Here is a 27,409-nt window from a genome sequence, read left to right on the forward strand (position 1 = left end):
AAGCATAACCTCCCTACTTTTGTATTCAATTCCCCTTGCGATAAACAATAACATTCTATTAGCTTTCCTAATTATTTGCTGAACCTGCATACTAAACTTTTGCAATTCATGCACTGGAAACCCAGATGCCTCTGCATCTCAGAGCTCTGCACCATTTAGATAATATGCTTCTTTTTTATTCTTCCTGCCAAAATGGACAATTTCACATTTTCCCATATTATTCTCCATTTGCCAGATCTTTGTCCACTCACTTAACCTATTTATATCCCTTTGTAGCCTCCTAATGTCCCCTTCACAACTTACTTTCCTGCCTATCTTTGTGTCATCAGCAAATTTAGCAACCATACCTTCAGCTCCTTCATCCAAGTAATTTATATAAATTGTGAAAAGTTGAGGCCCTAGCTCTGATCTCTGTGGCACACCACTTGTTACATCTTGCCAATCAGAAAATGATCCATTTATGCCTACTCTCTGTTTCCTGTTATCTAGCCAATCTTCTATCCATGCCAATATGTTACCCCCTACACCATGAGGTTTTATTTTCAGCATTAACCTTTGATGTGGTACCTTGTCAAAAGCCTTCTGGAAATCTAAGTACAATACATCCACCGGTTCCCCTTTATCAAAGGCACGTTATTTCTTCAAAGAACTCCAATGAATTGGTTAAACATGATTTCCCTTTCACAAAACCATGTTGACTCTGCCTGATTACCTTGAATTTTTCTAAATGCCCTGCTATAAGGTCTTTAATAATAGCTTCTAACATTTTTCCTAACACAGATGTTAAGCTAACTGGCCTGTAGCTTCCTGCTTTCTGTCTCCCTCTTCGAATGAAGGAGTTACATTCGTTAATTTCCAATCTAATGGAACCTTGCCTGAATCTAGGAAATTTTGAAAAATTAAAACCAATGCATCAACTATCTCACTAGCCACTTTTAAGTCACTAGGCTCAAGTCTATCAGGACCCGGGGGCTTGTCAGCCCGCAGCTCCAACAATTTGCTCAGGACCACTTCCCTATTGATTGTAATTTTCTTGAGTTCCTCTCTACCTTCCATTTCCTGATTTACAGCTAATTCTGGGATGTTACTTGTATCCTCTGTAGTGAAGACCGATGCAAAATACCTGTTCAATTCATCTGCCATCTCCTTATTTTCCCTTATTAATTCCCCAGACTCACTTTCTATAGAACCAACACTCACTTTGTTAACTCTTTTCTTTTTTAAATATCTATAGAAACTCTTACTATCTGTTTTTATGTTTCTAGCTAGCTTTCTCTTGTACTCTAATTTTTCCTTCCTTTCAATCTTTTAGTCATTCTTTGCTGTTTTTCATATTCTGTCCAATCTTCTGACCTGCCTCCCATCTTTGCGCAATTATAGGCTTTTTCTTTAAGTTTGATACTATCATTAACTTTTTTAGTTAACCACGGATGGCGGGTCCCACCCTTGGAATTTTTCTTTCTCGTTGAAATGTATCTATTCTGTGTATTTTGAAATATCCCCCTAAATGTCTGCCACTGCATCTCTATTGATCTATCCTTTAACCTACTTTTCCAGTTCACTATTGCTAGCTCTGCTTTCATGCCCTCATAATTGCCCTTATTTAAGTTTAAAATACTTGTCTTAGAGCCACACTTCTCTCCCTCAAACTGAATGTAAAATTCAATCATATTATGATCGCTGCTGCCGATGGGCGCCTTCACTATGAGCTCATCAATTAATCCGATCTCGTTTCATAATACCAGGTCTAATATAGCCTGCTCTCTGGTTGGCTCCAGAACATGCTGCTCTAAGAAACTATCCCGGATTGTATTAGATTAAAAGAAAAGGCCTATAAAATTGCCAGAAATAGTAGTAAACCTGAGAATTGGGAGGATTTTAGAATACAGCAAAGGAGGACCAAGAAACTGATAAAGAAAGGTAGAATAGAATATGAATGTAAGCTAGCAAAAAATATAAAAATGGACTGTAAAAGCTTCCATAGGTACGTAAAAAGGAACCGTTTGACTAAGACAAATGTTGGTCCATTACAGGCAGAGTCAGGAGAATTTATAATGGGGAATAGAGAAATGGCAGAGAAGATAAATGATTATTTGTGTCTGTCTTCACTGAGGAAGATACAAGAAATCTCCCAGAATTAGAGATCCAAGGGATTAGGGGGAATGAGAAATTGAAGGAAATTATTATTAGTAAGAAGGTTGTATTGGAACAATAAAGGGGGTTGAAGGTTGATGAGCCCCCAGGACCTGATATTCTACATTCCAGAGTGTTGAAAGAGGTAGCTATGGAGGTAGTGGATGCATTGGTGATCATCTTCCAAAATTCTATAGATTCTGGAGCGGTTCCTGCAGATTGGAAGGTAGCAAATGTCACCCCACTATTTAAGAAGGGAGGGAGAGAAAAAACACGGAATTACAGACCTGTTAGCCTTGCATCAGTCATTGGGAAAATGCTAGAATCTATTCTAAAGGATGTGATAAATGGACACTTGGATAATAATGATCTGATTGGGCATTGTCAACATGGATTTATGAATGGGAAATCATGTTTGACGAACGTGTTGGAGTTTTTTGAGGATGTCACTAACAGAATTGATAAAGGGGAGTCAGTGGATGTGGTATACTTGGATTTTCAGAAGGCTTTTAATAAAGTCCCCCACAGAAGGTTGGTTAGCAAAATTAAAGTAGGAGGTAATATACTGGAACGGATTAAGGATTGGTTAACAGGCAGAAAGCAGAGAGTAGGAATAAATGGGTTATTTTTGCGTTGGCTGGCTATGACTAGTGGGGTATCACAGGAATCAGTGCTTGGGCCACAGCTGTTCACAATATATATCAATGATTTGGATGTGGGGACCAAATGTAATATTTCCAATTTCACAGATGACACAAAACTAGGTGGGAATGTGTGTTGTGAGGAAGATGCAAAGCAGCCTCAAGGAGATTTGGACAGACTTAATGAGTAGGCAAGAACATGTCAGATGGAATATAATGTGGAAAAATGTGAGGTTATCCACTTTGGTAGGAGGAATAGATGTGCAGAGTATTTCTTAAATGGTAAGAGATTAGAAAGTGTAGACGCACAAAGGGACCTGGGTCAAGTTTTAAGCCTTGCTTCACTTGTTTTGTGTGTGGATTGCTTGCACTTGAGAAGAGTTTCTCAATTTTGCAAGATATCTATTCGGAAAGCAAATGGTACCCAATCAAGAATGGGATTAGTTTCTACTCTTGACCCAGATTCCTGCCCTTCTCTAGTGCTTGTGGTACTGATGATGATAATAACTCTGGTCTTTTTTCTGTTGCCTTTCTTATTATAGTAAATATACACACTTACACAATCACACAAAATATTAAGGTGAATTACTTAAAAAAATATTTTCTTAAAATAGGTGAAAAAACAAACTGAATAAAGATGGCAACCTATTTAAAAAAGCGTAAAGAAGAATACTCATCATCCATGGCAGGTTAGCATTTATTGAGAATTAAAAAACATCACTGCTGATGCACTGCATGGTGATGTTCTACAGTCTCTATGGCTTAGTTGGTTGACATCCGTCCATTTATGAAAGAGGATGGACACACAGTAAACAATCCATTTAGGTCGGGTGTCTTCTCTTGGTGCACTTTTGCTGATGGCTGTGAAGGCCAATCCTTGAGAGGCAGGTTCTGCCACAAGTGCTGCACCTGAAGCTGCCAAGTGACGCTGTGAGTTGCTGTTTTTGACGTTGGCGCCTGTTGCCAAGCTGCTGTAGCAACTGGTCATCGTTGTAGTGCACACCAGTCTACAGGATGTGTCACCATTTCCCTCTTGCACCAACTAGTGACTCCCAGGTGCAATAGTTGACATTTAGGCCCTTCATATCATGCTTGCAAGCATCCTTGAAGCGGAGCTTTGAGCGCCCCACTGGCGTCTGACCCTGGTTACCTCACCATAAAAAGGTCCTTGGGTATGCGACCATCCTTCAGCCTGCAAACGTGTCCGATCCACCAAAGCTGCCTCTGTTTGATTAGTGCCAACACACTTGGGAGCTCTGCCTTTGAGAGGGCTGCTGCATTGGTGATTTTGTCCTGCCAGGATATACCCATAATGCACCACGGACAGCAAAGATGGAAATTATTGAGTTTCTTTTCCTGGTAATTTATCATGAGCAGAATGATTGGCATTGCCCCCCAGCCAGTAGGAAATCTACTGATCAGTACCCCCATCCCAGGTCAGCTTGTCACATAGTAATTTGGAACTCAGCCATTCAGGATGGGTAAGTCCCAAATTCAATTCTCAGATTGCACTGAGTTAGCTGATGTGGGTAAAAAGAAAAACTTGCATTTATATAGCACCTTTCACAACCTCAGGAAGTCCCAAAGCACTTTCAAAGTGTAGTCACTGGTCAGATGTAGGAAACACGGCAACCAATTTGAGCACAGCAAGCTCCCACAAACAGCAACATGATTTTTAGAGTGGTTGGTTGAGGCATTAAATATTGGCCAAGAAGCCAGCAGTTTGCGTTAACCTGAGAAGGCAGATGGAGCCTCAGTTTAGTATCTCATCTGAAAGGTGGCACCTCCGATAGTACTACACTGGAGCATGTGTTCAAGCACCTGTGTGGTATATGAGCTCAGAACCTTCTGACTTAGAGGCAAGAGGGTTAACAGTATTTATCAGATAAAAATCAGATGAGGTGATAGTTGTCACATTTTTTTTTATTATTCATTCATGGGATGTGGGCGTCACTGGCCAGGCCAGCATTTATTGCCCATCCCTAATTGCCCTTGAGAAGTTGGTGGTGAGCTGCCTTCTTGAACCGCTGCAGTCCATGTGAGGTTGACTTCGTAGCGGTTAAGTACAACTGAGTGGCTTGCTAGGCCATTTCAGAGGGCATCTAAGAGTTAACCACATTGCTGTGGGTCTGGAGTCACATGTAGGCCAGACCAGGTAAGGACAGCAGATTTCTTTCCCGAAAGGACATTAGTGAACCAGATGGGTTTTTACAACAATTGAGAATGGTTTCATGTCCATCATTAGACTAGCTTTAAATTCCAGATTTATTAATTAAATTCAAATTCCACCTTCTGCTGTGGTGGGATTCGAACCCATGTCTCCAGAGCAATACCCTGGGTCTCTGGGATACTAGTCCAGTGATAATACCACTACGCCACCGGCTCCCCTTGTGGGAGTTTGCTGTGCACAAGTTGGTCGCTGTGCTTCTTATATTACAACTGTGACTGCAAAGCGCTTTGAGACGTCCTGAGGTCATGAAAGGTGCTATATAAATGCAAGTCTTTCTTTCTATTTAGACTACCAATGAATAAAATAAGAGTTAAAAGTGAAATATAGAAAGACAGGTGCATGGAAGAGGAATGTTATTGGCCCATTAAATGTGCCTATTAATTACAGTTATTACGTCACCAGCGCAACACTGAAAATGCCTTGGGTCAGTGTGGCTCTTTATCAAAGCAGGAATGGAAAAAAAACCAAGTCCTTGTTTGAACTGTGGCTATGGCAATAAAAATCCCAACACAAGACCTACAGTAAGCTGCACGATGTAGAATGATTTGTAATGAATCAGTGCATTATACACAACATTATTAGATTACTACGCTGTACTAATCATTGACAATGTGAACCAATGCCACTGCAATTACTCAAAATGTCACTGTATTCCCCTTTCGTTTCGAAGTCGCTTCCCGTGCCACTTCTAATTCTCGCTATGTTGCTGGATTTTACCTTCGTATACGAAAACTGTGTATGTATATATACAACATTCAAGACCCCCATCACTGAAACATGGATGGCACACCCAACCCCACCACCCACACAATCAATCGAGCATAAAATTGTAGTCAGCTCTCGATTGCCGCTTGATTAACTGGTTAATGGCTGCGATCTCAGTACATAAGAAATGTCAGATGGACAGCTTCCTTTGTGAACTGGTGTCTTAACAGCAGGTTGGATCTTAACCATCGGGAAGGAGGGCCGTTCGGAGCAATAAGAGGAAGTCCGGACATTGATCCGAGTTTGGGGAGGGGATGGAGGGACCTACGACAGCAGCGGCCCACATTATTCCTGTACAGCCTGGAAGGCCATTCCTGTTCCTCTTGGCCCAGCAGAAGAGACAAACTTTAATACTTATTTGCTGGAGCCTCTTCTGTCTCACATTCCTCCAAGTAAGGTGTTAAAATTGCATCAGGATCCAATGTACGTCATGTTAAACTCCAGAAAGCTTGTTATAGAAGGATAAGGCTGGAGCCTATATTTACTCAGTTTCACGTTTCTTTTGCAGAGTAAAAGGGTTACAAAGATGTAGCTCTACAGTCCCAGTGAGTGTCTGCTTTTAAGTGCTCAACTAAAACCCCAATTAACTCCCTTCACCTGCATATAATCACACAATTAACACATATAATCACACAATTAACACATATCATTACACAATTAACATGTCATGGGACCCCGATTCGCACATTTCAATGAGGCTCCCACCTAGGGTTGCCAATACTGGTTGGATGTATTTCATCGCATGACCTCCAACCATTCTCCAGTGGGTTTTTACTGCTTCCAGGAGCCTTCTTGACAGCATTAGTTTGCAGGACCCACGACCCAATGCCAAAATACCTTGGCATCACTCTTGATCGTACATTGTCCTAAGGCAACTAAGGGGCTAACTGGCTTCCTCCTGTTGCCTTGTTTCTACCTCTGTTCCCCTAATATCTTTGCAAATCTGTACTTTTTGATGATCAAAGACATTCTAAGAATCTACCTATGTAAGAGAGACAACCTGTTCTTGTTTAATGCAGTTGATGGAATAAGCAAATAGCTCACCTCATAATCCGCAGGACCAGGAGTGCGAACAACAGGGTCTTTAAAGCGTGGCTGTCTGGACACTATTAAAGCCATCTTGGGCGAGGACTTGAGAATAGGTTTGTATGCACCAGGACCTGATAAGGAATATTAGAAAGGGTTTGGTGAATAGGACCTGGACCAGCAAAGGCATTTTTCCATGGAGGCTGTCATATATCAGAGGCAATAAAAACAGAAAGTGCTGGAAATACTCAGCAGGTCAGGCAGCATCTGTGCAGAGAGAAGCAGAGTTAACGTTTCAGGTCTGTGACCTTTCATCAGAGCTGGCAAAGGTTAGAAAAGAATTACATTTTAAGCAAGTGATGTGGGTGGGGGGAGTGGGGGAGGGGGAGGTTGGTGGGTAAGAGAACAAAAGGGAAGGTGTGTGATATGGCAGAGGGCAGGAGAGATTAAATAACAAAGCTGTCCTGGAATAAAGACGAAGTGTGTGTTAATGCTTGTGGTGAACGGCAAAGCATTAGTCCAGAGAGAGTGTTAATAGTGGAATAATGAGCAGCTCTGACTACATGAAAAACAGGCACACGGGCGAATCCCCTGACACCTCATCCCCTTCCCAGGGCACCTTCCCATGCAATCGCATAGGGTGTAATACCTGCCCTTTTACCTCCTCTCTCCTCACTATCCAAGGCCCCAAACACTCCTTCCAGGTGAAGCAGTGATTTACTTGTACTTCTTTCAATGGAGTATACTGTATTCACTGCTCACAATTCAGTCGCCTCTACATTGGGGAGACCAAACTCAGATTGGGTGACCACTTTGCAGAACACCTTCGCTCAGTCCGCAAGCAGGACCCCGAGCTTCCAGCCGCTTGCCATTTCAACACCTCCCCTGTTCTCATGCCAACATTTCTGTCCTTGGCCTGCTCCAGTGAATCAAGCTCGAGCAGCAGCGCCTGATCTTTCGATTAGGCACTCTACAGCCTCACGGATTGAACATTGAGTTCAATAACTTCGGCGTGACTGGCCTTTATTAAAAATATTTTTATATATTTTTTTTTAACCATGTGCCTGGTTTTCATGTAGCCTGAGCTGTTCATTATTCTGCTATTAACACTCTCTCTGGACTAATGTTTTGTTTTTCACCACAAACATTAACACTCTTTGTCTTTGTCCCAGGACAGCTTTGTTATTTAATCTCTGCTGCCCTCTGCCCTATCACACACCTTCTCTTTTGTTCTCTTCCTCACCAACACCACCCCCCGCCCCCACTTCACTTGCTTAAAACCTAATTCTTTTCTGACCATTGCCAGCTCTGATGAAAGGTTACAGCCCTGAAACATTAACTCTGCTTCTCTCTCCACAGATGCTGCCGAATCTGCTGAGTATTTCCAGCACTTGCTGTTTTTATTTCAGATTTCCAGCATTTGCAGTATTTTGCTTTCATATATCAGAGGCATGCAGCTACCAAGGTCAAGACTTAAATGAATGTCACATATAGATCATTTATTCAAGGCATTTTTTGTTGTGTTGAGAAGCATATTTCCTGTAAAGGGATTTTGGGAAAGTCATAATCCTGGATTTTTAAAAATAAATTCCAAAATTACTTTGCTCTTATTTTATTTAGCAGTGTGACAGCCTCAAGCAATTAAGATTTCAGTTAAATTCCATATTATGTACACACTTAAAATAAGAAGCAAATGAAGAGGAAAAAATTATTAAGGGCCAAATTATTTGATTGTTACTACAAGCTTGTTTTGTTGTAAATGTTTCCTGTTAAAATCTCCCTGTAAACAATGGAGTTTACAGAATGAGACAGCACAGTTGGAGGCCATTCAGCCCATCGTGCCCGTGCTGGCTCTTTGAAAAAGCTATCCAATTAGTCCCACTCCCCCTGCACTTACCCCATTAGCCCTGCAATTTTTTTCTTTTCAAGTATTTATCCAATTCCCTTTTGAAAGTTACTATTGAATCTGCTTCCACCGCCCTTTCAGGCAGCGCATTCCAGATCACAACAACTCACTGCTTGAAAAAATATCCTCCTCATCTCCCCTTTGGCTTTTTTCCCAATTGTCTTAGATCAGTGTTCCTGGTTACCAGTCCTCTTGGCAGTGGAAAAGGTTTCTTAGCTATGCTATCAATTTTGAACACCTCTGTTAAATTTCCCCTTAACCTTCTCTGTTCTAAGGAGTTGGACAGAATTTCTCCAAATTCTGATGAATGGTCATCAATTTGAAAGAAGGTTACATCCAACGCATCATTTCATTGGACCAGAGAGAATTATGCAATGCCAAAGGTCGCTGTACATAACAGAGCGTTAAAGTTAACAGGCAGAGGGACTTACATAGAACGTACAGCATAGAAACAGGCCATTTTGCCTAACTAATCCATACTAGTGTTTGTGTTCATACAAGTGTCCTCCCACACCCCTTCATCTGACCCTAACTGGATATCTTTCTATTCCTTTCTCTGTCACTGAGGTATATTCAAGACTGAGAGCGATAGATTTTTGGTCACTAAGGGAATCAGGGGATATGAGGATAGAGCCAGGAATTTGGATTTGAGATGAAGGATCAGCCAGGCTCTTTCTGAACGGTACAGTAGGCTCGAGGGACCAAACGGTGCCTAATTCTTTTGATCTTATGTTTCTTTCCCCCTCATGTGTTTATTTATCTTCCCCTCAAATGAATCTATGCTATTCACCTCAACTACTCCCTGTGGTCGAGAGTTGACATTCTGAGCACTCCCTGAGGAAAGAAGTTTCTCCTGAATTCCCTACTGGATTTGTTTGTGATTATCTTATACTTAAGCAAACTAGTTTTGGTCTTAAGAATGGAAACATCTTCCCTATATCTATACATCAAACATCTACACATAAAATATCTACATCTATACATCAAAAATCTACATCAAACATCTACATCTATACATCAAAAATCTACATCTATACATCAAAAATCTACATCAAACATCTACATCTACACATAAAATATCTACATCTATACATCAAAAATCTACATCAAACATCTACATCTATACATAAAATATCTACATCTATACATCAAAAATCTACATCAAACATCTACATCTACACATAAAATATCTACATCTATACATCAAAAATCTACATCAAACATCTACATCTATACATCAAAAATCTACATCTATACATCAAAAATCTACATCTATACATCAAAAATCTACATCAAACATCTACATCTATACATCAAACATCTACATCTATACATCAAACATCTATATCTATACATCTACATCTATACATCAAACTCTGTCATCATTTGAATGACCTCGATCAGGTCACTCCTCAGAGTTCACTTTCCTTCCCTTTTCCAGAGAAATGAGTCACAGCCTGTTCAGTCTTTCCTGACAGCTATAACTTATTATTGCATTAAAAAAATAAAGTTACTTCCAGATCATTCAGTGTGTGGAGATTTGCTTCACGACTTTCATGCAGCACCCGGGAGTTGCTCACACAGAACAGTCTGCATTTGGATTATTTTCAAATGTGCTATTATGAGGCCTCAGCCCACCCTGATACCACTGCTCTCAAGGCAAATTTATCTTTTTGTCACAGATCACTCAGAAATGGTTGTGCTTCCATTTCTACAGGGACTCCCCGCATTGCACATTTCTCCAGGCCAAAAACAGACATGGGAAAAGAACTAGCTGATCAACAGGCTTTGTAATACCCTGGGAACTCTCAAAAAAAAATGTTCTTGCTCACAATTCTTTGGCAGCGCGCATATGCGCACTGAGGTAGAAGTGGAGGAAAGCGTGAGAGACTCAGGAGAGAGGGAGGGAGAGAAACAGCAGTGTTAAAAATTAAAAAAAAATTTTAAAGTACAAAGTCTCGGGTGAACCTCAAGAAGAGAACCCAGATCAATAGCAACAACAATATTAAAACTTCCTCGCACTGTCTGGTAAAAGGCCAGCTCATGTACCATTCATGTCACATGGTCACTATTAGTCACTTGAAACTCTGTGTATCAGCAGTTAAAAAAAATACTTGCAGGGTAAATAGTGGAATAACAAACTGCGAAAATTAACCTGTAATGTGTACACGAATGTGACAATTTGTATTTATAAAGCACTTTTAAGATAGCACTTCACTGGAGTGATTATCAAACAAAATTTGGCACTGAGCCACATCAGGAGAAATTAGGGCAGGTGGGCAAAAGCTTGATCAAAGAGCTAGGTTTTAAGGAGCATCTTAAAGGAGGAGAGAGAGGCGGAGAGGTTTAGGGAGGGAATTCCAGAGCTTAGGGTCCAGGCAGCTGAAGGCAGGACCACCAGTGGCGGGGTGATGAAAATCAGAATGCGCAAGAGGCCAGAATTGGAGGAGAGCAGAGATCTCAGAGGGTTGCGGAATTTGAGAGATTTGCACAGAGACACAATCAAAGATTCATGAACACAGCAGCCTCCTTCTGGCAATTGTTAAATTAATATCTTGTTTCTTTTTCAAATAGACCCATAGAAATAAAAATGGCAGATGTCACCTCTCCACTTTGGCTTTCTGCACTTTGATCCTCGTTAATTAAAGCAAACAGATTGAATAACACAGGGACCTGAGCTATGATAAATAAAACAATCTCTCTCAATTTCAACAATGAATACGAATCTTGAAATCTATCCCCGTCTTGGCCTTCAGAAAGTGCTATTATGCTTGTAGCATTTACATCTTCTTAGTGTCCTGTCTATGTTACCAAGTCTGCAAGTGCTGGGTGCTGCAATGTAGCAGATTCACACAATGCTGCATTATGTGACTGAAACATTTCACTACAGAAGGGAATGAAGTCTCCTGGCAAGAAGACTAGTGTTTTAACTGCAGGGATTTTAAAATGCAGGTTACATTCTGCTGGCAAATTGGTGGCAAGCAGTCCACTGTTTTTTTGCTTTTCTCCTCTCCGAACAAACTCTTTTGAGGTTTACTGTCCATCCCATTCAATTGCTGTAAATTGGGAAATTGAGACTGTGCGAATCCTGGAATTACATATTTTCTCAGGTGTGCATGCTATCTCGCTCAATGAAATATCAAGGAATGCAACAGGGTGGGGGTGCATATGTAATGATGGGGCAATAGATAGGTTATGGGCATTTTCAGAACTGAAGCCCAGATGTCAGACATCTCACATGAATGCTCCAGCGCACCAGAGTGAGCTCCTGACAAGAACTCTGGTGCATATCAATGATACCCAGCTAATAAAAACAGAAAATGCTGGAAATACTCAGCAGGTCTGGCAGCATCTGTGGAGAGAGCAACAGAGTTAATATTTCAGGCTGGTGACACGTCACCAGCTAAGGTAAACTTGGGGTCATCTAAAACTCTGCTGTCCGTGGCTTAACTTGCACCAAGTCCCGTTCACCTGTCACCCCTGTGCTCACTGAGCTACATTGGCTCCCAGTTAAGCAACATCTTGACTTTACAATTATCATCCTTGTTTTCGAATCTCCCCATGGCCTTGCCCCTTCCTATCTCTGTAATCTCCCCCAGCCCCACACCCTCCAAGATATCTAAGCTCATCTAATTCTGGCCTCTTAGGTGTCCCCGATTTTAATTGCTCCACCATTGACCACCATGCCTTCAGCTGCATAGGCCTTAATCTCTGGAATACTCACTCTAAACCTCTCCGCCTCTCTACCTCAGTTTCCTTCTTTAAGACACTCCTTAAAACCTACCTCTTTGACCAAGCTTTGGTCACCTGACCCAATATCTCCTTTTGCGGCTCGGTGATTACGCTTCTGCCTTGGGACATTTTATTATGTTAAAGGTGCTATAGAAATATAAGTTGTTGTTGTAAAGTGACGCTGGGCTGTTGGATGAGGAGAAATAATTACAGCTCAGGGAAGAAGGAGTGCGTTTGGAATACAAGGCAGGTATTGTACGCTTGTTCTCCCTCTGAAATATCACTTGCCCATTTCAAAGTCTATTTTAAGCTTCAGTGAGGAGAGAGAAAATCTGACCATTTATTTTACACTGACTGACCTCTGCTGGTAAAAATACGTCACTAGGGCAAAAGTGCACTTGCTACAAAATGGGACCCACAGGACTGTTTGGCAATACAGAGGAAAAAAATAATGTACATCATTTTTCCCTCTCTGCCCAGATACTATAATCTTGCTTATTAATGGTTATGACAATAGCAGGACTTTCTCTGTTTTCAGATGTAACCTTGGAATCACATTTCAGCTCCTCTAATACATGCTGCTTTATAATTTTCTTCATGTATCTACTTTTCCTTCTTTTTCCCCAATGTGACCGGTTTCCGCTGCCAGAGACAGAATTAAGAGACATATTATTAAGTAAACAGTATGTGAAGTGAAACAATGCTCTGGGTAGCTGATACGAGTACGACAGAACCTCACAGGGAAGAAAATAACAAGTCTTGCAGTCAAATTCCATCATTCCTGCTTTGGAATCAGAGAGAGAATGAGAATCACAGAACTTTATAGCCCAGGAAAAGGCCATTTGGCCCGTCATGTATTTGAAAGAACCATCAGTGCCACTCACCTGTTCTTTCCCCCATAGCCCCATAGAACTTTCCTTTGGTGCAACTTATATGATATAGATTAAGAATAACTTATATTTACATAGCGTCCTTAACCGAGTAAACCGTTCCAAGGTACTTCACAGGAACGCTATCAAACAAAACCTGACACCGAGCCACGTAAGGAGATATTAGGGAAGGTGACCAAAAGCTTGGTCAAAGAGGTAGGTTTTAAGGACCATCTTAAAGGAGGAGAGGTAGAGAGGTTCAAGGAGGGAATTCTAGAGGTTAGGGTCTCGGCACGGCCACCAATGGTGGAGCGATCAAAATCGTTTGGAGACAGCAGGGAACTCGGCGCTGGGCCAAAAAGAAGACGACAGCTTGCCTCGGACTTCTCACGACGTCCCCCCGGCACAATCCTCAATTGTTCGGAGGTGAAGTTTCTGGCGCCAGGAACTCTGTCCCTTTAAATACGGGGATTCTGCCTCTAAGAGCTGCCAGCCAATCACAGGTATGACAGCTCAACAGTACCGGCAGCAGCACCGGGGGTGGTGGCCACTGCCAGTACCGCAGAGGCCTTGCACCCAGGCCCAGCGCTGGAACTCCAGACCTTGGGTAAGTAAGGCAGGGTTGCCAGGGCCAGTCTGGGAGGCCTCAGCAAGCGGGGGGGGGGGGGGGCGTGAAGCGTGAATTCTGGGGGAGGGGTGTCCATGGAGGCTTTTTAAAAAAATTCAGTTATGGGATTTGGCAATCGCCGGCTAGGTCAGCATTTATTGCCCATCTCTAATTGCCGTTGAGAAGGTGGTGGTGAGCTGCCTTCTTGAACCGCTGCAGTCAGTGTGGGGTAGGTACACCCACAGTGCTGTTAGGAAGGGAGTTCCAGGATTTTGACCCAACGACAGTGAAGGGACAGTGATATAGTTCCAAGTCAGGATGGTGTGTGGCTTGGAGGGGAACTTGCAGGTGATGGTGTTCCCATGCATCTGTTGCCCTTGTCCTTCTCGGTGGTAGAGGTCACATGTTTGGCAGATGCTGTTAAAGGAGCTTTGGTGCATTGCTGCAGTGCATCTTGTAGATGGTACACACTGCTGCCACTGTGCGTCGGTGGTAAAGGGAGTGAGTCTTGAATGTGATGACTGGGGTGCCAATCAAGCGTGCTGATTTGTCCTGGACAGTCCCAGGTTAATTGAATTGTATTCCCCTCCCTGGCCACTATCTTAGGGCTCTATCAGACTATTTGCAATTTGTCGTTTTATCTGACCCTGAGCTGACCTTATTTCTTCTCCATCACTAAGACCGCACATAATGTTTCACAACTCTGCCCCTGCCTCAGCCTATCTGCTAATGAAACCTTTATCAATGCTTTTGTTACCTCCAGATTCCACTATTCCAATTCTCTGCTCGGCGGCCTCCCATCTTCCATTAGCTTCAGCTCATCCAAAGTTCTGCTGCCTGTATCCTAATTCCCATCAAGTCCCCATCACCCCTGTGATTGCTGACCTACATTAGCTCCTGGCCCGGCAATGTCCCAATTTTAAAATTTGAATCATATTCAAATCCTTCCATGGCCTCATCTATTCAGCTGTTTAGATCCTAAGCTCTGAAATTCCCCCACCTAAATTTCTCCACCTCTCTATATCTCTCACTCCTCCTTTAAGCCACATCATAAAACCTACCTTTTTGACCAAACTTTTGGTCACCTATCCTAATATCTCGTCATGTGGCTTTGTGTCAACGTTTGTTTGATAATCCCTCCTGTGAAGCATCTTGGGATATTTTACCATGTTAACAGCGCTTTATAAATGCATTTTGTTGTGTAGAACTCTCTGTAGTGGCTCCAATTAGACTTTACAGACACCCCGAGACTATATTCTATTTGAGCGACGATGATCCAATCCAAACTTAACACAGTGGCTCTGCATTGCAGAAAAGTCCGAGTCAGTTAATTAAATGTTGCATTAAATTATAGCTGCCCTGTGCATGCTCCAACTTCTAATTTCCACATTAACTGAGGCTGATACAAATCTCCTGCCTCACAACAACAAAAGAAATTCAAAAGTAAAATCATCCATTTCAAATGGAAAAACTCACTAATTTCCCTGCATGGATTTGCAACAAATAAAAAATCGGCAAAAACATTACAAAAGGTGATCTCAAAATATGTTGCAACATGTGTCAAAGCACAGTAATGGGCACGGTGCAACCACACTTTCCATGACAGCCCTTTAACATGCAAAGGAAGCAGGAACCATGGCAAGATGTGGTGACAAAAATTTGTCGTGTCAGTTGGTTGATGCTTCCTTTAAGTCAGTACATAAAAAATTTTTTTAAAAATCAGCCACACTCAGAAATCACAATCTCAGCCTAAATCAATATTCTTTTTTTTAAAAATTCATTCGTGCGATGTGGACATCGCTGGCTAGGCCAGCATTTATTGCCCATCCCTAATTACCCTTGAGAAGGTGGTGGGTGAGACATATTCTTGAACCGTTGCAGTCCTTGTGGTGTAGGTACAGCCACAGTGCTGTTAGGGAGAGAGTTCCAGGATTTGCATCCAGCAACAGTGAAGGAACATCTATATAGCTGCAGGTCAGGATAATTTGTAACTTGGAAGGGAACTTGCAGGTGTGGGTGTTCCCATGCTTGCTGCATGGACTGCTTCAATATCTGAGGAGTTGCGACTGGTAAATACTGTACAATCATCAGCAAACATTCTTTTAACCTTAAGATGGAGGGAAGAGCATTGATGATCAGCAGAAGATGGTTGGGCCTAGGACACTACCCTGAGGAACTATTGCAGTGATGTGGGGCTGAGATGATTGGCCTCCAACAAACAGAGCCATCTTCCTTATTGCGTTGAGCAGTATTCTCCAGAGAATTAACTCACGAGAGGAGGCAAGCTATGCAATTCAAGCACAAACATAAGTGTCGGTTTTCAAGTGACTCCAACATTCCTCAGACAGACGGTGGCCAGAGCCAAATTATGCCTGGTCAATGAAACTCACTGGTTTCTCACCCATTTTTGTAGTTGGGCCTCATTAAAATAAAATCGGCATGGTGTCAGCGCTGAATGAGTGTCAAGGTTTAGGTGGGAGAGGCGGGAGAGGCGGGGGAAGGGTGGACTGGGGGAAAGAGACAGGAAATGCGTGGAGACAAGCAAGCAGTTATAACTGAATTCCTTTGATTCCCTTGAGTAAAGATGATTATGGGGTGAACTAATTGAGGTGATTAAGATAAGTAAAGTACTTGGTAGGACAGGTACACAGAAAGGCTTAAATTCAAGAATAAATGCAAGTTGTTGCTCCTGTTACAGGTCAGAGCCTTAGAAGAAGGCTAATGCTGTGGTTAGACCCTGTCTGGACACTGCACCTTAGGTTATAGTGGCCTTGAAGACAGTGTAGCACATATTCAGCAGAAAAATACCAGGGCTAAGAGGATTAAATTATGGACACAGGTTCAAACACCTGTTGGATATCTTGCATTGTCATAAATGGCTGTAATCTGCATGACGCAAAAACAGAAAAGTAGCAAAAGGAAACTGTAAATCACTTTTATAAACAAAGTTTAGGACGATGCAAGAGATTATCAGTCAGAGAATGTTCATTTAAAGGCAATACCCGGTTTGGCAATATGTATGTAAAGCTGGATTCTTGCAGGGTGAAAATTCATTTATGTGTGAATAAGATATTCATTATCACTGTGAAAAAGACTTGGACACAAATAAAGAAACTGTACAAGGAGATCCCTTTTGAAAACGCAATAGCTTACGGGAGATCTTACTCTTGTATTGTCTGTTTAAACGTAAAGTGGAATGTAAAGGGTACAGGTAGAGATCAGGTCAGACTAGGGGTGATTCCACAATTTGGCATGCCTGTGATTTCTCACAATGTGCTCCTGCCAGATGCCTCTCCCTGCTGCCAACTCACGAAATTACCGCTTAGTTTTGTGACATCTGTGAAAGTGCCTCGTTTTGCAAGAACTCGTTTGATGTCTTCTATAGTATGCAATTGACCTGTAATATCAGAAATCTGCAAACTAGTTTGGTAGCCAATCAATAAATGTACCTTGGCAACATGTCCTTTGGGTTAATTCAGTGGTTTAGTTTAAGTTTAGAGATACAGCACTGAAACAGGCCCTTCGGCCCACCGAGTCTGTGCCGACCATCAACCACCCATATATACTAATCCTACACTAATCCCATATTCCTACCACATCCCCACCTGTCCCTATATATTTCCCTACCACCTACCTATACTAGGGGCAATTTGTAATGGCCAATTTACCTACCAACCTGCAAGTCTTTTGGCTTGTGGGAGGAAACCGGAGCACCCGGAGAAAACCCACGCAGACACAGGGAGAACTTGCAAACTCCACACAGGCAGTACCCGGAATCGAACCCGGGTCGCTGGAGCTGTGAGGCTGCAGTGCTGACCACTGCGCCACTGTTAATCTAAGTATTTTCTTGAATGACTAACCTGTGTTAGAAAACATCTCTTTTAGGTTTAACTATCCTCCTATTGAAAGCTCTTTTCTCCTCTTCTTTTTTGAAGTCAAAGACTTAACAGCATCACAAACAAGTCCCAAAATGTTCCGTTTTTTTTACTTACTTGGCTTAGAAGGGATTTTTCTTTATTCTTTCATGGGATGTAAGCATCACTGGCAAGGCCAGCATTTGTTGCCCTTTTGGTTTAACTTGTAATACAATGGCACTGCTGAGAGCTGTACTCCTATGAGTCGGACATCTCCCAGTCTGCGCTCGACACTCTTCTGCAACTTCCTGTCATGGATGAGTTAGATGAAGAATCCTCATTACTGCAGCTCGAGAAAGTCATAGACCACCCAGCGAACAGAAGGGCACCCGGCAAGGACAAAGTCCCAGTTGAATTGCTCAAGCACAGAAAGTCCCATCTATTGCCACAACTTTATGACCTTCTCCTTCTTTGCTGGAAAGTAGGCTCTGTTCCACAGGAGATCCGTGAAGTCAAAATCACAAAAGTAAAGGTGACAGAGGAGACTGTAACAACTACAGGGGCATCTCACTCCTTAGTGTCACGGAGAAGGCCTTTGTTAGGGTCGTACTTAATGACTCCATTTACTGACACACCGAGTGTACTCGGAAGCACAGTGCAATTTCTGTGCAGGCAGATCTACTATGGATATGATCTTCTCCATATGCCAAATACAAGTGTGGGGACCAGAGTATACCTCTTTACCTTACTTTCGTAGATCTCATTAAGGCATTCGACACCATCAGCACAGCAGGGCTCTACAAGATTTGGGGAAAAATTGGTTGTCCACCGAAGCTCCTCAGTCTCATCCGCTCCTTCAATGACAACATGCACTGCACCGTACAGTTTCAGAGTGAAGAATGGAGTGAAACCGGGTTGTGCCCCAGCCCCCACTCTGTTTGGCATCTTCTTCTCCATGCTCCTGACCCTCGCCTTCCCTGCTGATATGGAAGGTGTCTACTTGCCGCTAGGTCAGATGACAGGCTCTACAATCTATCAAGGCTGAAAGCGAAGACAAAAACACATCACATCCTGATCGGAGAACTCTTCTACGCTGATGCTGCGCTAGTCGCGCACACGGAAACTCAACTACAAAGACTCTTGGACTGTCTCTCCCATGCTTGTAACTTGTTATCTTTGACTATAAGCGTCAGGAAAACTGTGGTCGTGGGACAAGGTGTTGCATCTCGCCCCTGATCACACTAAATAACACCCCACTGGAAGTGGTTAGCAAATTCTGCTACCTTGGGTCCACAGTGACAGACAATCTGTCCCTTGACACAAAGCCTGATACACGCATAGGGACAGCAGCTACCACCTTTGGCCGACTTGCAAAACGTGCATGGAATGACACCAAACTGACCCTTAGGACCAAGTTGATGGTTTATAAGGCCTGTGCTCTCAGCACCTTGCTGTATAGCTGTGAAACATGGGTGACTTACAGCTACCAGGGAAAGAATCTCGATAATTTCCATCTTCACTGTTTGTGGCCCATTATGGGTATATCCTGGCAGGACAAAATCACAAATGTGGCAGTCCTCTCAAGGGCAGAGCTCCCAAATGTGTTAGCACTAATAAAACGGAGGATCGGACACATCCACAGGATGAAAGACTGTCGCATACCCAAGGACCTTCTGTATGGTGAGGCAGCTGGGGCCAAACGACCAGGGGGGTGCCCAAAGCTTCACTTCAAGGATTCTTGCAAACGTGACATGAAGGCCCTAAATGTCAACTATCACACCTGAGAGTCACTAGCTGGTGCAAGAGGGAAATGGTGACACATCCTGTGGACTGGTGTGCACTACCACGACGACCAGTTGCTAACAGATGTCAATGTCAAAACAACAACTCACAGCGTCACTTGGCAGCTTCAGGTACGGCATTTGTGGCAGAACCTGCCTCTCAAGGATTGGCCTTCACAGCCATCAGCAAAGGTGCACCAAGAGAACACACCCCACCTAAAAGGATTGTTTGCTGGGTGTCCATCATCTTTCGCAGACGGAAAGATGCCAACCAGGCACTATGAAGTTAAATTTGATTCACAAAGGGTTAATTCACAGTGTCGCACAGCTATCTGAGTTGATTTTTATGGTGTAGTCTTATGCTGATCAAGAAGTGCATGCACACATGCAGCATATTTCATGACCTCAGGATATACCAAAGCACTCTACAGCCAATCAAGTATTGGCATAGTCTCTGTTGAAATGTAGGAAACGCAGCAGCCAATTTGTGCACAGCAAGCTCCCACAATAATGACCAGATAATCTGTTTTCAGTGATGTTGATTGAGCTTTAAATATTGGCCCAGACACCAGGGGAAAACTCTCCTGCTCCTCGTCAAAATAGTGCAGTGGGATCTTTTGCATTCTCCTGAGAGGGTAGACAGCACCTCAGTTTAACATCTCATCTGAAGGACAGAACCTCCAACAGTGCAGCACACCCTCAGTACTGCACTGGGATGGCAGCCTAGATTTTTGTGCTCAAGTCTCTGGTGCGGGATTTAAAACCACAAACTTCCAACTCAGAGGCAAGAGTGCGACCCCCCCCCTAGGCCACAACTGACATTGCAGTTAAATCATTAAATGAATGTTTTCCTTCATGCAAAAGGACTACTACTGAAAAAGTAGGACAAGCTTCAGAATGGACCATCCCCTAATAGTTGGATATCCCTCACTATAATAAGTATTGGCAACACTGCACTCGGACAGAGGCAAGGAGGTTATTTGGACAGGCCAGGGGGGAAATGAATTTAGGAGGCAAAGGAAAGGATGTACGCAGAGAAACAAGAATATCGGTGGCTATAATAACAATGATGAGAAGGAAATGAGTTAAAATGATGGAGAAATGAGATAGATATGAGAAATGAGATAAGGATTGAGTGGAAACTGTGTTAAAGGCAAGATACACATAGGGAGTCCAATATCGAGAGAAGGTGAATGAACAGATAAGCAATATGAGAAATAACTCAGGAAATGACAGAATGACCAGATAAAACAGTATAACTGTAATGGATTCTGGCATTTAAAATCGCTAAAGTCTAATGAATTCAGGCTGCCAAAATATTAGTTCATTTTTCAAAAGTCCACCTGGCTATGATATTATTTCTAACATAATGTTCAACTGATTACAAATCTATTTACAGGTTAGAAATTAGAGGAATGGTACAATTGTTATCTGCCAACAACCTAGTGGAATTTCGGTCCATGTATAATCAGGAAAAAGGGTAAGGGACCTACCATAAACCAGTCAACATATTACATGGATAGAATATACAGCGTTTATTCTGATAACGGATTAAAGAAAAAAAAGACTTGCATTTATATAGCGATTTTCACAACCACCAGCCAATAAAGTACTTCTGAATTGTAGTCACTGTTGTGAAGTAGGAATTGCAGCAGCCAATTTACACACAAGATCCCACAAACAGCAATGTGATAATGACCAGATAACGTTTTGTGATGTTGATTGATGGATAAATATTAGCCAGGACACCAGAGAGAACACCCCTGCTCTTCTTCAAGATAGTGCCATGGGATCTTTTACATCCACCTGTGAAGGCAGGCTGGGTCTTGATTTTAAAATCCCATCCAAAAGACAACACCTCCAACACTCCACTGGAGTGTCAGCTGTGACTTTTGTGCCCATGTCCTGGAGTACGACTCAGAGGTGAGAGTGCTACCAACTGAGCCACAACTGGTGAAGCAAGGTGAGAGTGACTGCTCTTGACATCAAGGCAGCATTTGACAGAGTATGGCATCAAGGAGCCCTAGCAAAACTGGAGTCAATACGAATCAGGGGAAAACTCTCCGCTGGTTGGAGTCTTACCTAGCATTAAGGAAGATGGTTGTAGTTGTTGGAGGTCAATCATCTGAGCTTCAGGACATCACTTCAGGAGTTCCTCAGGGTTGTATCCTAGGCCCAACCATCTTCAGCTACTTCACCAATGACCTTCCTTCAATCCATAAGGTCAGAAGTGGGGATGTTCGCTGATGATTGTACAATGTTCAGCACCATTCGCAACTCCTCAGATACTGAAACAGTCTGTATAGAAATGAAGCAAGACCTGGACAATATCCAGGCTTGGGCTGATAAGTGGCAAGTAACATTCGCCCTACACAAGTGCCAGGCAATGACCATCTCCAACAAAAGAGCATCTAACCATCTTCCCTTGACATTCAATGGCATTACGATTGCTGCATCCCCCAGTATCAACATCTTGGGGGTTACCATTGACCAGAAACTGAACTGAAGTAGCCATTTAAATACCGTGGCTACAAGAGCAGGGTCAGAGGCTAGGAATCCTGCAGCAAGTAATTCATCTCCTGACTTCCCAAAGCCTGTCCACCATCTACAAGGCACAAGTCAGGAGTGATATGGAATATTCTCCACTTGCCTGGATGGGTGCAGCTCCAACAATACTCAAGAAGCTCAACACCATCCAGGACAAAGCAGCCTGCTTGATTGGCACCCCATACACAAACATTCACTCCCTCCACTACCGACGCACAGTGGCAGCAGAGTGTACCATATACAAAATGCACTGCGGAAACACCAAGGCTCCTTAGACAGCACCTTCCAAACCCACGACCTCTACCACCTAGAAGGACAAGGGCAGCAGATGCATGGGAACACCACCACCTGCAAGTTTCCCTCCAAGTCACACACCATCCTGACTTGGAACTATATCGCCGTTCCTTCACTGTCGCTGGGTCAAAATCCTGGAACTCCCTTCCTAACAGCACTGTGGGTGTACCTACCCAAATGGACTGCAGCGGTTCAAGAAGGCAGCTCACCACCACTTTCTCAAGGGCAATTAGAGATCGACAAGAAATGCTGGCCATCCTGCGGTGCCCACAACCCATGAAACAAACCAAAAAAAAAGTGGCAATGAGGTCCATAAGTTGTTTGCAAATTCCTTGCTTGCTTTTAAGTTTCAAAACTCTAATTGGCTTCACCTCTCCCTCGCTCTGTAACCTCCTCCAGCCCCACAACCCTCAGAGATCTCTGTGCCCTTCCAATTCTGGCCTCTTGTGCATCCCCAATTTTCACTGCTTACATCATTGTTGGCTGTGCCCTCAGCTGCCGAGACCCTAAGCTCTGGAATTCCTTCCCTTAACCTCTCCACCTCTTTCTACCTCTCCTCCTCTTAAGTCACTCCTTAAAACTTACATCTTTTACCAAGATGTTGATCAACTGTCCTAATATTCCTTTATGTGACTTGATGTCAAATTTTAGCCGATAATGCTCCTGTGAAACACGTTGGGATATTTTTCTAAATTAAAGTTGCTATATAAATGCAAGGTGTTGTTGGTCAGGGAACCTCGGACAATAGAATGTTTCTAATCTATAGTCTATAATTTACAAGCACATTCTGCATTTTAGGAATGTTTGCGCATCTGTAAAACAATTTGGGCAGCTTGAGTGTAATGCCTGCAGCCCGACATCTGCTTGTGCTACCATTTTAATATATGACTAGTGAATCTCCCACGCGATGCTCATGGTAAATCAGATGGTGTGCTGCATGGTAGGAGCATTGTACCATATAAAGCCAAATATGTTATACTGCTACTTAGGTGGATTTGTATTTAAGAGACTATTCACTAAAAGGACTCAGAACCTAATTGTTTTTCGGCGGGTGATTTGCAAATTGGAACATGCTGGTCAGCTTTAGGCTGCAGTACCTAACACATTTAAGGTTATTTTGCATCTATAACAAATTGTGACATTAGTGCTTGCCGACATATCATTTTTAATATAAGATTAATAGAGACAGATAGATTATCTGAACTCTAAAATTAGATTACTGATTATGAAATCACTGCAGGGTACTTTTTTATATTTATGTAGTGCTAATTTTATGGGTGGTTTCGCATCAGTGATTGTTGATTTGTGATGACACCGAGGAACTAATGATTGTGATTGTTATACTGCAATTATATTGAAAAATGCTATTGTGACTGAGTACCAGGAAACCCTATGGCCAACATGTATCATTATAAAAACAAAAGCTGTTGTGATCATTACTACGTGAGCTGAATGCGAGACAGGTCATTTTTTATTTGTTATTTCTCAAGAAGCATATTGCTCTGCTGTTTCTATCCATCTTGCCATGTGTCACTTTGTCTGTAATAGTTTAAATACCCTTGTGTTTTCAATGTAACCTCATGGTTTCAAAACCTGTCACAATCCAGACAATGGAAAGATACTACTTTGATATTGATCTTGTGATTTCCTGGAGAATCCAGAACAAGGGGGCATAACATTAAAGTGAGAGCTAGGCTGTTCAGGGATGATGTCAGGAAACACTTCTCCACACAAAGCGTAGTGGAAATCTGGAACTCTCTCTCCCAAAAATTTGTTGAGCCTGGGGGTCAATTTGAAAATTTCAAAACTCAGAATGGTAGATTTTTGTTAGACAAGAGTATAAAGGTTACAGACCAAGGTAGGTAGATGGAGTTAAGATATGGATCGGCCATGATTTAATTGAATGGTGAAACAGTCTTGATGGGCTGAATAGCCTACTGCTATTCCTGTGTTCCTATTCCCAATATAGTTACATTATAGGTAATGGTTTGAATCTGTACAACCAACGTTATAACAGCATTAACAAAAACCAGAGCTATCATTACAATGTAAAACTAGTGACACTAGTGAGTTGGTAAACTTTCCCAGGCGTATATACTGCAAGGCTGGAAGCCTGTCAGCTGTGGCTCAGTGACTAACACTGCCACCTCTCAATCAGTAGATTGTGGGTTCAAGTTCCACTCCAGAAAGCTGAATGTATAATTTAAGTATGCTAGTACTGAGGGAGTGCTGCACTGTCAGGAATGCCAGCTGTCAGATGAGATGTTAAATCAATGCCCTGCCTGCCCTCTCAGATGGACATAAAAGATCCCATGGATCTATTTTGAAGAAGAACAGTTGAGTTCTCCCCAGCGTCCTGGACAATATTTATCCCTCAACCAATAGCATTAAGAACAGATTATCAGGTCATTTACCACATTGCTGTTTGTGGGATCTTGCTGTGTGAAAATTGGGTGCCGCTTTTCCTACATTGCAGCAGTGACTATACATCAGAAATACCCATGGGCTGTAAAGCCCATGGGGGCTCGCTGAGGTGAAGAAAGGAGCTTTAGAAATGCAAGTGTTTTTTATTGATGGAACTGAACAGTTAAGCAGGACAAAAGATAAAGACGGATAAGAGTGAGAGCAGAGCTAAGAACTCACAGGTGCAAAGCCAGGAGACATTGTATTTAATGGAGCCAGGAAACTATTGAAAGCATAAGGGGTAAATTGGCAAGGCAGATCAGAAAGATTACACTGTGCAAACAATGTTACTTCTCCAACCTTTCATGGAGACAAATGCCAAGCAAGCAATTGATCTGAAGCGACTAAAGCAGATTAACTTTTGTCCCAGTCACATATTAACCAGCAGATGGTGGGGGGGAGGGGAGGGGTGGGGGGGGGTGGGTGATGGGGGTAGATTGGACCAACAGAATGTCAGCCATCCAGTATCATCCCTGCCACTTTATTGTGGGTCAGTTTTTTGCTGGATAAATACAACCTATCCAGGAAGCTCCCTCACAGCATCTCATTGCCTTCTGAAGCAATTCCAAGGTAAGAATTTGCAAAACACCTTATCTCCTCTTCGGAATGTCCCAAAGTAAGCCACCTTGAAAGAATTGCTTTTGAAGTGTAGTCACTGTTACGTCGGCAAATTAACGTGACCAACAAAAGCACAAAGTGATTTGGAAATAACACTGATGGCTGAGTAAGATTATTCAGTGGGAACTGAATCATACAATCCAGGGAAGTCCCGAGGCAATACTCAATTGGCTAGTGTCAGCCACAGCTGGCAGTAGGGAAATTACAATTGACCTCAGCCCCGAGGTTCAGTAGCCAGGAAGCTGCCCATCTCTATCCAGCAGCCCTGCTGCAAATGGGCATATGTGGGTGCTGGGTGCCCACAAGATCAGGTTCAACTGTGATGTTCCCAGCAAAGACCCAGCTAATATTCACTGCCACGGCTCACAGGTGTAAAATGTTGCCAGAGGGCAACTGGTCGCCTGGAATTGTAGCCCAATGAGCTTTAATGCTCTAATAGAATGGCAGAGGGGCTGAATGGCCTCCAGGAGGAACAGCTTTACCCAAATAGAATAAACTGAAGACCAAAAAACAGAAAAGTGGATCAAGAAAATCTGTGATAGCTCCTTGGCTTTATAAATAAAGCAATAGATAGTGTACAAAAGCAAGGTTATCAAAAACCTTTATAAATCACTGGTTAGGCCATATAATAAAAGCAAAATACTGCAGATGCTGGAAATCTGAAATAAAAACAGAAAGTGCTGGAAAGACTCAGCATGGCTGGCATTATCTGTGGAGAAAGAAACAGAGTTAACTTTTCAGCCTCTGTGACCTTTCATCAGAACTGCTAAAGGTGAGAAATGTAAATGGCTTTGAGCAAGTGAAAAAGGGGAGCGGAAGAAGAACAAAAGGGAAGATGTGTGATAGGACAGAGGGCAGGAGAAATTAAACGCCAACGATGTCTCGGAACAAAGAGTCATAGAGTTATACAGCACAGAAACAGGCCCTTCGGCCCATCGTGTCTGTGCTGGCCATCAAGCAACTAACTATTCTAATCCAATTTTCCAGCACTTGGCCCGTAGCCTTGTAGCTATGGTGTTTCAAGTGCTCATCTAAATACTTCTTAAATGTTATGAGGGTTCCTGCTTCTACCACCCCTTCAGGCAGTGAGTTCCACATTCCAACCATCCTCTGAGTGAAAAAATATTTCCGCAAATCCTCTCTAAACGTCCTGCCCCTTACCTTAAATCTATGCCCCCTGGTTCTTGACCCCTCCGCCAAGGGAAAAAGGTTCTTCCTCTCTAACCTATCAATGCCCCTCATAATTTTGTATACCTCAATCATGTCTCCCCCTCAGCCTTCTCTGCTCTAAGGAAAACAACCCTAGCCTTTTCAGTCTCTCTTCATAGCAGAAATGCTCCAGTCCAGGCAACATCCTGGTGAATCTCCTCTGCACCCTCTCCAGTGCAATCACATCCTTCCTATAGTGTGGTGCCCAAAATTGTACACAGTATTCCAGCTGTGGCCTAACTCGCATTTTATACAGCTCCATCATAACCTCCCTGCTCTTATATTCTATGGCTAACAAAGGCAAGTATCCCATATGCCTTCCAAGCCACCTTATCTACCTGTGCTGCTGCCTTCAAAGGCAAAGAGAATGCTAATAAATGTATTAAAAGACAAAGCATTAGTCCAGAGAGAGTACTAATGGCAGAATAATGAACAGCTCTGTCCAAAAGCAAAAACCCAAAAAACCGCCGCCACTTCACTATGGATGTCAAATCTCTACACCTCCATCCCCCACCAGGACAGTCTGAGGGCTCTCCGCTTCTTCCTTGAACAGAGGCCCAACCAGTCCCCATCCACCACCACCCTCCTCCGCCTGGCTGAACTTGATCTCAATTTGAACAACTTCTCCTTCAACAAGGTGTTGCTAGGGGTACCCGTATGGGTCCCAGTTATACCTGCCTTTTTGTCGGGTATGTCAAACATTCCTTGTTCAAGTCTTTCTTAGGCCCCCTCCC

General features: G+C 42.8%; 1 protein-coding gene across 2 annotated transcripts in view; it reads right to left on the reverse strand.

Moving 5' to 3' along the window:
- stpg2 (sperm-tail PG-rich repeat containing 2) overlaps positions 1 to 27,409 on the reverse strand; it is a 343,238-nt gene that overhangs the window by 104,794 nt on the left and 211,035 nt on the right. Inside the window, exon 13 of one of the 2 annotated variants that reach the window (XM_068046189.1) lies at positions 6,814 to 6,929. The exons of the other annotated variant lie outside the window; for it this stretch is intronic. Coding sequence (XP_067902290.1) covers positions 6,814 to 6,929 — 116 coding nt within the window. The remainder of the gene's footprint in view (positions 1 to 6,813; positions 6,930 to 27,409) is intronic. 2 annotated transcript variants of the gene reach the window in all.

This window comes from Heterodontus francisci, chromosome 1, assembly GCF_036365525.1.
Source record: "Heterodontus francisci isolate sHetFra1 chromosome 1, sHetFra1.hap1, whole genome shotgun sequence".
Classification (NCBI taxonomy): Eukaryota; Metazoa; Chordata; class Chondrichthyes; order Heterodontiformes; family Heterodontidae; genus Heterodontus; species Heterodontus francisci.